At 49.3% G+C, this 13338-nt stretch overlaps 1 protein-coding gene across 2 annotated transcripts in view; it reads right to left on the minus strand.

The window, feature by feature from the left end:
• The window catches only part of LOC134983582 (zinc finger protein 883-like), a 246888-nt gene that overhangs the window by 197582 nt on the left and 35968 nt on the right, over positions 1–13338 (minus strand). The window contains exon 6 of one of the 2 annotated variants that reach the window (XM_063949244.1): positions 5769–6024. The exons of the other annotated variant lie outside the window; for it this stretch is intronic. Within the exon in view, the coding sequence (XP_063805314.1) occupies positions 5769–6024 (256 nt within the window). The remainder of the gene's footprint in view (positions 1–5768; positions 6025–13338) is intronic. 2 annotated transcript variants of the gene reach the window in all.

A 13338-nucleotide genomic window follows, 5' to 3' on the forward strand; every position in this document is an offset into this window, starting at 1 on the left:
AAGCAAGGGCGAAGGCCAGTTGAGGTTTACTGTACGGAGTTTCGGAGGTTGGCCCATGATACCCAGTGGAATGATCCAGCCCTGAGACACCAGTACCGAAGAGGTCTTTCTAACCAGATAAAAGACCAACTGGTACAATATCCCTTGCCTGATAACTTGGATCACCTCATGCAGTTTTCCATCCGGGTGGATAGACGGCTGAGGGAGCGTAGGCTTGAAAGGGAGATCGAGGTTTCCTTCTTTCCCAAGGGAACCTCAGACTCTGAGGAACTTTCCGAGGAGCCTATGCAGATTGTGGCTACCCGCCTCTCCTCGCGTGAGAAGACAGCAGGGGTTGTGTTTGTACTGTGGGAATAAAGGTCATGTGGTAGTATCATGCCCAGAGAAGGCAGAAAACCTCAGGGCCTGAGGGTGATGGGAAATATCCTGTCAGGCCAGAAGTCAGAATTTCCCAAGAAGACTTATCATTCCGATGACCTTGAAGATCCTCGGTCAAACTGTCAAGACTGAGGCCTTTGTGGACAGTGGGGCCGACGGGGTTTTTATGGACCGCCAATTCGCCCTGAAACACTCTGTTCCCTTAGTACCCCTGGCATCGGAAATTGAGATCTGTGGGTTAAACGGGGAACCATTATCCCAGGGTAAAATTACCTCTTGCACTAGCCAGAATTCTTTGTTTATTGGAGCCACACACTCTGAAAAATTGTCCTTTTATGTGACTGTCTGTACTTTTGCCCCATTGGTGTTGGGGTTACCCTGGTTAAGAGCCCACAATCCTCAATTTGACTGGGTCTCTGGGGAGATTCTTAGTTGGGGTACGGATTGTTTCAGGAGTTGCTTGAGCCTTCCAGTCAGGCTTTTGCAGCTAAGTTTGCCAGGATTGCCAGGATGTTATGCAGATTTTGCGGACGTGTTCTCCAAAAAAGTTGCAGAGGTACTACCTCCCCATCGCCCCTATGACTGTGCCATTGATTTGTTGCCGAATGCTAAGCTTCCCAAGAGCAGGTTGTACTCCCTGTCACGTCCTGAGACTCAGGCTATGGCAGAGTACATTCAGGAGAACTTGGCTAAGGGATTTATCAGACCTTCACAGTCTCCAGTTGGGTCAGGGTTCTTCTCTGTGGGTAAAAAGGACGGTTCGTTGCGACCCTGCATTGACTTCAGGGAATTGAACCGTATCACGATTAAAAACTCATACCCACTGCCTCTCATTTCGGTCTTGTTTGACCAGCTTCGTACTGCCACCATTTTTTCTAAGATTGACCTACGCGGTGCGTACAATCTAATCCGAATAAAAGAGGGGGGTGAATGGAAGACTGCCTTTAATACCCACTCAGGGCATTATGAATATTTGGTGATGCCTTTTGGGCTCTGTAATGCCCCGGCAGTCTTCCAGGATTTCATGAACGATGTGCTCAGGGAATATTTGGATAGATTCTTAGTTGTATACTTAGATGACATCCTAATCTTCTCCCATTCCCTGGAGGAACATCGGAAGCATGTACGCTTAGTCCTCCAGAAACTCAGAGACCACCGGCTTGGGGCGAAGCTGGAGAAGTGCGAATTTGAAGTTCAGCAAATCGCATTTCTAGGATATATTATCTCCCCAGAAGGTTTCCAAATGGAGGGTTCCAAGGTACAGGCAGTCCTGGATTGGGTGCAGCCCACTAGTTTGAAGGCGCTTCAGCGTTTCCTGGGCTTTGCAATTTTTTATAGACGATTTACCGCTAGATTTTCGTCTATAGTGGCGCCCTTGGTGGCACTCACTAAGAAAGGGGCGGATGTTGCTCACTGGTCTTGTGATGCCAAAGCGGCTTTTGCCCATCTCAAAAGGGCATTTGTCTCGGCCAAGGTGCTGCGACACCCAGATCCAGAGCGTCCTTTTGTGGTGGAGGTGGATGCCTCTGAGATGGGTATTGGGGCAGTGCTCTCTCAGATGGGAGTGTCTGATAATCGCCTTCATCCCTGTGCTTACTTTTCCCGTAAATTTTCACCTGCCGAGATGAATTATGACGTGGGTAACCGGGAATTGTTGGCTATTAAGGATGCACTCGAGGAGTGGAGACACTGGCTTGAGGGGGCTAAGTTTGTGGTCTCAATTCTCACGACCATAAGAATTTGGCATATTTAGAGTCAGCGAAGCGTCTCAATGCCAGGCAGGCACGATGGGCTTTGTTTTTTGCTCGCTTTAATTTTTTGATAACATATCGCCCTGGGTCAAAAAACATCAAGGCTGATGCGCTTTCGCGGAGTTTTGCTCCAATCCAGGAGACCACCGAGGAGCCATTGCCCATTGTGTCCCCATCATGTATTAAAGTGGGCATTACCCAGGACCTCTTGTCATTAGTCCTTAGAGCACAGGAGCAGGCTCCTCCAGACCTTCCGGTAGGTCTTTTGTTTGTGCCTCCTAGGTTAAGACAGCGAGTGTTCCTGGAATTCCATGCCAAGAAGTCGGCAGGTCACCCGGGTATTGCCAGAACTCGGGAGTTGCTATCTAGGGCGGTGTGGTGGCCCTCGGTGGCTAAGGATGTGGATCAGTGGGTTCGGGCAAGTGACATCTGTGCCCGAAATAAGACTCCTAGAGGGGTTCCTGTTGGCCCATTACATCCACTCTCTATTCCATCTAAGCCATGGACCCACATTTCAATGGATTTTGTGGTGGACTTGCCCAAATCCTCGGGAATGACAGCCATCTGGGTTGTCGTTGACAGGTTTTCGAAGATGGCGCACTTCGTTCCACTGGTTGGGCTGCCATCGGCCAGTCGCCTGTCTGAATTATTTATGCTGCATGTTGTGCGCCTCCACGGGTTACCACTTGATGTGGTCTCTGACCGCGGATCCCAGTTTGTGGCCAAATTCTGGAGGGCATTTTGTTCCGATCTCCAGATTTCTGTCAGCTTGTCGTCAGGCTACCATCCGCAGTCTAATGGGCAGACTGAAAGGGTGAACCAGTCCTTGGAGCAGTTCCTCAGGTGTTATGTCTCCAAGTGTCAGACTGACTGGGTTGCTCATCTGTCCATGGCGGAGTTTGCCTATAACAACGCGGCTCACTCTGCTACAGGGATCTCTCCCTTCCTTTGTGTGTATGGGCATCATCCTAAGGCCAATTCTTTTGACCCCCTGGATTCCACGCCTGGTGTGGTTCCTCTGTGGTTTCGGTCCTTAGAGGTATTTGGAGGAAAGTGAAGAAAGCCCTTGTGTCTGTGTCATTAGTGACCAAAAGGGTTTTTGACAAACGGAAAAGACCATGCAGCTTCAAATTAGGAGACTTCGTCTGGTTGTCTACCAAGAATTTGAAGTTGAGACAGCCATCTCATAAGTTAGGCCCCCGGTTCATCGGCCCTTATAAGATCACCAGGGTTATCAATCCGGTGGCATTTCAGTTAGATCTGCCCCGTTCTTTGGGTATCAATAAAACATTTCATTGTTCCCTTTTAAAACTGGCGGTTAGTAATCCTTCTTCCAGTGGAAGACCTTCTCCTCTTCTGATACGTGGCCAGAGGGAGTTTGTTGTTGAAAGGATTCTTGACTCCAAGATGGTTCGGGGTTGGCTGTCATTTTTGGTGCACTGGAAGGGGTATGGCCCGGAGGAGCGGTCGTGGGTGCGCAGTTGTGATCTTCATGCCCCCAGACTGATACGCTCTTTCTTCTCGCAGTTCCCCGATAAACCTGGTGGTAGGGGTTCTTTGACCCCTCGTCAGAGGGGGGGTACTGTTAGGGTCTCCTGCCCTGTGCTGCCACGTCGTCATGGCAACCGGGAGACAAGTGCTAGCGGAGTAACCTGAGCGCAGCTGATACTCCGGTTCGGGTCTTTTGCTGTGCAGTGGTTACAGGCTCTGTGCACGGCAGGGGATCCGGTGCTGGTTTTTGTGCTCACAGTCTGTGAGGTCTGAGTGGGGCGTGGACAGCACCTGCTTTATAAACCCTCTTCTCAGGTTAAGCAGATGCTGCTGAATCTTTGTTGGTTAGTCAGTTTCTGAAAGTTAGCCAGTACTGTGTAACTTTGTATTTGTTTGTTGCTTACTGCAAATAGGCCTTGGGATTTGGTACTACACTCTGCCAATCCAGACCTAGCAGTAAGACTGGAGTCAGTCGTTTAACTTGCTGGGGTTCTTTTGCTACTCTGTGAACTTAGCAAGTTTGCGGCTGTATTCTCAGACTTGCCTGCCAAAATCCTTTTCTCACTGTGCAAGGTGTTCAGGTGTCAGTTTAGTGGCAGTAAGCTGAACCTGTGCACTGCAAGTGAGGACTAGGATTGTGGAGACTCTCCTTGAGTCTATTATTCCATCTCTGACCAAGGAGTTTACTGCCACACCCGTTGGTAACCCTTTAGGGTTTTGCTGTTGCCCTTAGCAACAGCATTTCGGGTTCTCTACGTATTAAAACACAACATCTCGCTTCTTTACATCTGAGCATTCCTAATACTAGGGAGACACCCAGTTTCTTAGCCTCCGGGCTTCTCTGTTCACTTTGTGTTTATTTTGTTACCCTATCACCTTCTGTGTACGTAATGTCATATTCCCCAGTCTGTCTGTGAGTTCATTTGTTTTGCATCCCTCTCCGTTCAGACACCAGTACATTCCTGCAGGCACTGGTGTGCATAACAAGCGTGATGTAATAAGTCACTGTGACACGGATGTGACACCGTCCTAGTGCCAGTCATCTTACTGATCACACTGCTACTTACACACCATAACTCTTCTGTATAGATATACCACAGAGTGTGGGGAGGAGACTGGTCAGATCTCTGGGCTGGTAACACACAGTGACATGATGTGAGAGGAGAGCAGGAGTATAATAGGGGCTGATGGCTCCTGATGTATGAGATACACCACAGAGTGTGGGGAGGAGACTGGTCAGATCTCTGGGCTGGTAATACACAGTGACATGATGTGAGGGAGAGAGCAGGAGTATAATAGGGGCTGATGGCTCCTGATGTATGAGAAACACCAGAGAGTGTGGGGAGGAGACTGGTCAGATATCTGGGCTGGTAACACACAGTGACATGATGTGAGGAGGAGAGAAGGAGTATAATAGGGGCTGATGCCTCCTGATGTATGAGATACACCAGAGAGTGTGGGGAGGAGACTGGTCAGATCTCTGGGCTGGTAATACACAGTGACATGATGTGAGGGGGAGAGCAGGAGTATAATAGGGGCTGATGGCTCCTGATGTATGAGATACACCAGAGAGTGTGGGGAGGAGACTGGTCATATCTCTGGGCTGGTAACACAAAGTGACATGATGTGAAGGGAAGAGCAGGAGTATAACAGGGGCTGATGGCTGCTGATGTATGAGATACACCAAAGAGTGTGGGGAGAAGACTAGTCAAATCTCTGGGCTGGTCAGTGACATGATGTGAGGGGGAGAGCAGGAGTATAATAGGGGCTGATGGCTGCTGATGTATGAGATACACCAGAGAGTGTGGGGAGGAGACTGGTCAGATCTCTGGGCTGGTAACACACAGTGACATGATGTGAGCGGAAGAGCAGGAGTATAATAGGGGTGATGTCTCCTGATGTATGAGATACACCAGAGAGTGTGGGTAGGAGACTGGTCAGATATCTGGGCTGGTAACACACAGTGACATGATGTGAGGGAAGAGTTGGAGTATAATAGGGGCTGATGCCTCCTGACTCCCCTACTGGGCAGATACATTTTCCTAATTAGTTTGTACTGACAGAGGAGGGTGTAGGATAAGAGATTGCTGTAGTGACTGAGAAAGGAGAATATGTGACTCTTTTCTGTAATAAGTGTTTATTACTCACCTGTGCTGATATCTGTAGGGATCTCCTCATCCTTACACTGCTGATCAGCCCTCACATACGTCTCTTCTTCTCCCTCTATATCTTCTGCCTTTATATCAGTCACATCCGTCTCTTCTTCTCCCTCTATATCTTCTGCCTTTATATTAATCACATACGTCTCTTCTTCTCCCTCTATATCTTCTGCCTTTATATCAGTCACATACGTCTCTTCTTCTCCCTCCATATCTTCTGCCTTAATATCAGTCAGTATTTCACCCTATATGACCCAAATAACAATAAAAATAAGATTTTACTCACCGGTAAATCTATTTCTCGTAGCCCGTAGTGGATGCTGGGGACTCCGTAAGGACCATGGGGAATAGACAGGCTCCGCACGAGACTGGGCACTTTAAGAAAGATTTAGTACTATATCTGGTGTGCACTGGCTCCTCCCTCTATGCCCCTCCTCCAGACCTCAGTTAAGGAAACTGTGCCCGGAAGAGCTGACATAATAAGGAAAGGATTTGGAACCCAGGGTAAAATTCATTCCAGCCACACCAATCACACCGTACAACTTGTGATAAACTTACCCAGTTAACAGTATGAACATAACCGAGCCTAACTGAACAGATGGCTCATAACCAAAATCCTGTATTACGCAATAACTATATACACGTATTGCAGAAAATCCGCACTTGGTACGGGCGCCCAGCATCCACTACGGACTACGAGAAATAGATTTACCGGTGAGTAAAATCTTATTTTCTCTAACGTCCTAAGTGGATGCTTGGGACTCCGTAAGGACCATGGGGATTATACCAAAGCTCCCAAACGGGCGGGAAAGTGCGGATGACTCTGCAGCACCTAATGAGCAAACTCAAGATCCTCCTAAGCCAGGGTACAAAACTTGTAGAACTTAGCAAAAGTGTTTGAACCCAACCAAATAGCTGCTCGGCAAAGTTGTAATGCCGAGACCCCTCGGGCAGCCGCCCAAGAAGAGCCCATCTTCCTTGTGGAATGGGCCTTTACTGATCTTGGATGCGGCAATCCTGCCGCAGAATGAGCTTGCTGAATCGTGTTACAGATCCAGCGAGCAATAGCTTGCTTTGAAGTAGGAGCACCCAGCTTGTTGGGTGCATACAGTATGAACAGCGAGTCAGTCTTTCTGACTCCAGCCGTTCTAGAAACATAAACCTTCAAAGCCCGGACTACATCGAGTAACTTGGAGTCCTCCAGGTCACGAGTAGCCGCAGGTACCACAATAAGTTGGTTCAGGTGAAAAGATGACACCACCTTCGGCAGAAACTGCGGACAGTTCCGCAATTCTGCCCTATCTACATGGAAAATCAGGTAGGGGCTTTTACATGACAAAGCCGCCAATTCTGACACACGCCTAGCCGAAGCCAGGGCCAACAGCATGACCACTTTCCAAGTGAGATACTTGAGCTCCACTGTCTTAAGTGGCTCAAACCAGTGAGATTTCAGGAAATCCAAAACTACATTGAGATCCCACGGTGCCACTGGTGGCACAAAAAGGGGCTGAATATGCAGCACTCCTTTAACAAATGTCTGAACCTCAGGCAGTGAAGCCAGTTCTTTTTGAAAGAAAATGGATAGGGCCGAAATCTGGACCTTTATGGATCCTAGTTTAAGGCCCATAGTCACACCTGCCTGCAGGAAGTGTAGGAATCACCCAAGCTGAAATTCCTCTGTAGGGGCCTTCCTGGCCTCACACCAAACAACATATTTTCACCATATTCGGTGATAATGTTTGGCTGTCACCTCCTTCCTAGCCTTTATTAGCGTAGGAATAACTTCCCTTAGAATTCCCTTTTACGCTAGGATCCGGCGTTCAACCGCCATGCCGTCAAACGCAGCTGCAGTAAGTCTTGGAACAGACAGGGGCCCTGTTGCAACAGGTCCTGTCTGAGAGGCAGAGGCCACGGGTCCTCTGAGATCATTTCTTGTAGTTCTGGGTACCAAGTTCTTCTTGGCCAATCCGGAGCAAAGAATATTGTACTCCCTCCTCCTTTTATTACAATTCTCAGCCCTTGGGTATGAGAGGAAGAGGAGGGAATACCTAGACCAACTGGAACACCCACGGTGTTACTAGTGCGACCACAGCTATCGCCTGAGGGTCCCTTGACCTGGCGTAAAACCTTTTTTAGCTTTTTATTGAGGTGAGACGCCATCAAGTCCACCTGAGGCAGTTCCTATCAATTTGCAAACTGCGTGAAGACTTCCTGATGAAGTCCCCACTCTCCCGGGTGGAGGTCGCTCCCGGAATGAACACTGCTGACAGTGCGCTTACTTGATTCTCCGCCCAGCAAAGAATTCTGGTGGCTTCTACCCTCGTCACCCTGCTCCATGTGCCGCCTTGGCGGTTTACATGAACCCCTCCGGTCTGACTGGATCAGAACCGGTTGGTCGCGAAGTAGGATCTCCGCTTGACTTAGGGCGTTGTATATGGCCCAATAGTTCCAGGATATTGATGTGAAGGCAAGTCTGTTTACTTGACCACAAATCTTGGAAATGTCTTCCCTGTGTAACTGCCCCCCACCCTCGGAGGCTTGCATCCGTGGTCACCAGGACCCAGTCCTGAATGCAGAATCTGCGGCCCTCGAGAAGGTGAGCACTCTGCAGCCACCACAGCAGATACACCCTGGCCCTGGGGGATAGGGTGATTAACCGATGCATCTGAAGATGTTATCCGGACCACTTGTCCAGTAAGTCCCATTGGAAGGTCCTCGCATGGAACCTGCCGAAGGGGATGGCCTCGTATGATGCCACCATCCTTCCCAGGACTCGAGTGCAGTGATGCACTGACACCTGTTTTGGTTTTCAATAGATTCCTGACCAGTGTCATGAGCTCCTGAGCTCTCTCTATCGGGAGATAAACCCTTTTCTCTGACGTCCTAGTGGATGCTGGGAACTCCGAAAGGACCATGGGGAATAGCGGCTCCGCAGGAGACTGGGCACAACTAAAGAAAGCTTTAGGTCACCTGGTGTGCACTGGCTCCTCCCACTATGACCCTCCTCCAAGCCTCAGTTAGATTTTGTGCCCAGCCGAGGTTGGATGCACACTAGGGGCTCTCCTGAGCTTCTAGAAAGAAAGTATAGAATTAGGTTTTTTATTTTCAGTGAGACCTGCTGGCAACAGGCTCACTGCAGCGAGGGACTAAGGGGAGAAGAAGCGAACCTGCCTGCTTGCAGCCAGCTTAGGCTTCTTAGGCTACTGGACACCATTAGCTCCAGAGGGATCGACCGCAGGCCCGTCCTTGGTGTTCGGTCCCGGAGCCGCGCCGCCGCCCCCCTTACAGAGCCAGAAGCAAGAAGAGGTCCGGAAAATCGGCGGCAGAAGACATCAGTCTTCACCAAGGTAGCGCACTGCACTGCAGCTGTGCGCCATTGCTCCTCATACACACTTCACACTCCGGTCACTGAGGGTGCAGGGCGCTGGGGGGGGCCCTGAGAAGCAATAAAAACACCTTGGCTGGCAAAACAATCACAATATATAGCCCCAGAGGCTATATATGTGATAAATACCCCTGCCAGAATCCATAAAAAAGCGGGAGAAAAGTCAGCGAAAAAGGGGTGGAGCTATCTCCCTCAGACACACTGGCGCCATTTTCTCTTCACAGTGCAGCTGGAAGAAAGCTCCCCAGGCTCTCCCCTGTAGTTTTCAGGCTCAAAGGGTTAAAAAAAGAGAGGGGGGGCACTAAATTTAGGCGCAATATTGTATATACAAGCAGCTATTGTGGAAAATTCACTCAGTTATGGTGTTAATCCCCACATTATATAGCGCTCTGGTGTGTGCTGGCATACTCTCTCTCTGTCTCCCCAAAGGGCTTTGTGGGGTCCTGTCCTCAGTCAGAGCATTCCCTGTGTGTGTGCGGTGTGTCGGTACGGCTGTGTCGACATGTTTGATGAGGAGGCTTATATGGTGACGGAGCAGAGGCCGATAAATGTGATGTCGCCCCCTGTGGGGCCGACACCAGAGTGGATGGATAGGTGAAAGGTATTAACCGACAGTGTCAACTCCTTACATAAAAGGGTGGATGACGTAACAGCTGTGGGACAGCCGGCTTCTCAGCCCGCGCCTGCCCAGGCGTCTCAAAGGCCATCAGGGGCTCAAAAACGCCCACTCTCTCAGATGGCAGACACAGATGTCGACACGGAGTCTGACTCCAGTGTCGACAAGGTTGAGACATATACACAATCCACTAGGAACATCCGTGACTTGATCCCGGCAATAAAAAATGTGTTATACATTTCTGACATTAACCCAAGTACCTCTAAAAATGGGTTTTATGTTTGGGGAGAAAAAGCAGGCAGTGTTTTGTTCCCCCATCAGATGAATAAATGAAGTGTGTGAAAAGCGTGGGTTCCCCCGTTAAGAAACTGGTAATTTCTAAAAAGTTACTGATGGCGTACCCTTTCCTGCCAGAGGATAAGTTACGCTGGGAGATATCCCCTAGGGTGGATAAGGCGCTCACACGGTTGTCAAAAAAGGTGGCACTGCCGTTTTAGGAACGGCCACTTTGAAGGTACCTGTTGATAAAAAGCAGGAGGCTATCCTGAAGTCTGTATTTACAAACTCAGGTACTAGACTGAGACCTGCAGATCGTGCTGCTGCAGCGTGGTCGGTGACCCTGTCAAGCATACTAGTTTGCTAACATGAGAACATATTAAAGATGTCGTCTTATATATGAGGGATGCACAGAGGGATATTTTGCCGGCTGGCATCCAAAATGAATGTAATGTCCATTCTGTCAGGAGGGTATTAGAGACCTGTCGCTGGACAGGTGATGCTGACTTAAAAGGCGCATAGAGATTCTGCCTTATAAGGGTGAGGAATTATTTGGGGATGGTCTCTGGGACCTCGTATCCACAGCAACAGCTGGGAAGAAATATTTTTACCTCAGGTTTCCTCACAGACTAAGAAAGCACTGTATTATCAGGTACAGTCCTTTCGGCTTCAGAAAAGCAAGCGGGTCAAAGGCGCTTCCTTTCTGTACAGAGACAAGGGAAGAGGTAAAAGCTGCACCAGTCAGCCTGTTCCCAGAATCAAAATTCTTCTCCCGCTCCCTCTGAGTCCACAGCATGACGGGGGGGCTCCACAGGTGTAGCCAGGTACGGTGGGGGGCCGTCTCAAAAAATTTCAGCAATTAGTGGGCTCGCTCACAGGTGGATCCCTGTTTCTTTCAGGTAGTATTTCAGGGGTACAAGCTGGAATTCGAGATGTCTCCCCCCCGCCGTTTCCTCAAATATGCCTTGCCGACAACTCCCTCAGGCAGGGAGGCTGTGCTAGAGGCAATTAATAAGCTGTATTCCCAGCAGGTAATACTCAAGGTGCCCCTACTTCAACAAGGACGGGTTTACTTTTCCACACGGTTTGGGGTACCGAAACCGCATGGTTCGGTGTGACCCATTTTAGATTTAAAATCCTTGAACACATACATAAAAAAATTCAAGTTCAAGATGGAATCGCCCAGGGCGGTTATTGCAAGCCTGGACGAGGGGGATTACATGGTATCCCGGGACATCAAGGATGCTTACCTGCATGTCCCCATTTACCATCCTCGCCAGGAGTACCTCAGATTTGTGGTACAGGATTGCCATTACCAAGTCCAGACACTGCAGTTTGGACTGTACATGGCACCGAGGGTGTTTACTAAGGTAATGGCCGAAATGATGATACTCCTTCGAAAAAAGGGAGTTTTAATTATCCCGTACTTGGACAATCTCCTTATAAAGGCGAGGTCCAAGGAGCAGTTGTTAGTCGGGGTAGCACTATCTCTGAAAGTGCTACAACAGCACGGTTGGATTCTAAACAGTCCAAAGTCACAGCTGGTTCCTACGACACGTCTACTGTTCCTGGGGATGGTTCTGGACACAGACCAGAAAAAAGTGTTTCTCCCGGAGGAGAAAGCCAAGGAGCTGTCATCTCTAGTCAGAGACCTCCTGAAGTTGAAACAGGGATCGGTGCATCATTGCACGCGAGTCCTGGGAAAAATGGTAGCTACCTACGAAGCAATTCCATTCGGCAGGTTCCATGCAAGAACTTTTCAGTGAGACCTGTTGGACAAGTGGTCCGGATCACATCTTCAGATGCATCGGCTGATAACCCTGTCTCCAAGGACCGGGGTATCTCTACTGTGGTGGCTGCAGAGTGCCCATCTTCAAGAGGGCCGCAGGTTCGGCATACAGGACTAGGTCCTGGTGACCATGGATGCCAGCCTTTGAGGCTGGGGGGCAGTCGCACAGGGAAGAAACTTCCAGGGACTTTGGTCAAGTCAGGAGACTTCCCTACACATTCTGCTTCAAAACCAGCCGGTACTGATCCAATCAGACAACATCACGGCAGTCGCCCATGTAAACCAACAGGGCGGCACAAGAAGCAGGATGGCGATGGCAAAAGCCACAAGGATTCTCCTATGGGTGAAAAATCACGTGTTAGCACTGTCAGCAGTGTTCATTCCGGGAGTGGATAACTGGGAAGCAGACTTCCTCAGCAGGCACGACCTCCACCCGGGAGAGTGGGGACTTCATCCAGAAGTCTTCCAACTGATGGTATACCGTTGGGAAAGACCCCAGGTGGCCATGATGGCGTCCCGCTTAAACAAAAAAACTAGAGAAATATTGCGCCAGGTCAAGAGACCCTCAGGCAATAGCTGTGGACGCTCTAGTGACACCGTGGGTGTACCAGTCGGCTTATGTGTTCCCCCTTCTGCCTCTCATACCAATGGTACAGATAATAATAAGAAGGAAAGGAGTAAGAACGATACTCGTGGTTCCGGATTGACCAAGAAGGGCTTGGTACCCAGAACTTCAAGAAATTATATCAGAGGACCCATGGCCTCTGCCACTCAGACAGGACCTGCTGCAGCAGGGGTCCTGTCTGTTCCAAGACTTACCGCGGCTGCGTTTGACGGCATGGCGGTTGAAAGCCGGATCCTAAAGGAAAAGGGCATTCCGGAGGAAGTCATTCCTACGCTGATTAAAGCCAGGAATGATGTAACTGCAAAACATTATCACCGCATATGGCGGAAATATGTTGTTTGGTGTGAGGCCAAAAAGGCCCCAACAGAGGAATTTCAACTAGGTCGATTTCTGCACTTCCTACAAGCAGGAGTGACTACGGGCCTGAAGTTAGGCTCCATTAAGGTACAGATCTCGGCTCTGTCGATTTTCTTCCAGAAAGAACTAGCTTCACTACCTGAAGTTCAGACGTTTGTGAAAGGGGTGCTGCATATTCAGCCCCGTTTGTGCCTCCAGTGGCATCTTGAGATCTCAACGTGGTGTTGAGTTTCTTAAAATCACATTGGTTTGAGCCACTTAAAACCGTGGATCTAAAATATCTCGCGTGGAAAGTGGTCATGTTATTGGCCTTGGCTTCGGCCAGGCGTGTGTAAGAATTGGCGGCTTTGTCATGTAAAAGCACTTATCTGATTTTCCATATGGATAGGGCGAAATTGAGGACTCGTCCCCAGTTTCTCCCTAAGGTGGTATCAGCTTTTCACTTGAACCAACCTATTGTGGTGCCTGCGGCTACTGGGGACTTGGAGGATTCCAAGCTACTGGACGTAGT

This window comes from Pseudophryne corroboree (genome assembly GCF_028390025.1).
Source record: "Pseudophryne corroboree isolate aPseCor3 chromosome 3 unlocalized genomic scaffold, aPseCor3.hap2 SUPER_3_unloc_19, whole genome shotgun sequence".
NCBI lineage: Eukaryota > Metazoa > Chordata > Amphibia > Anura > Myobatrachidae > Pseudophryne > Pseudophryne corroboree.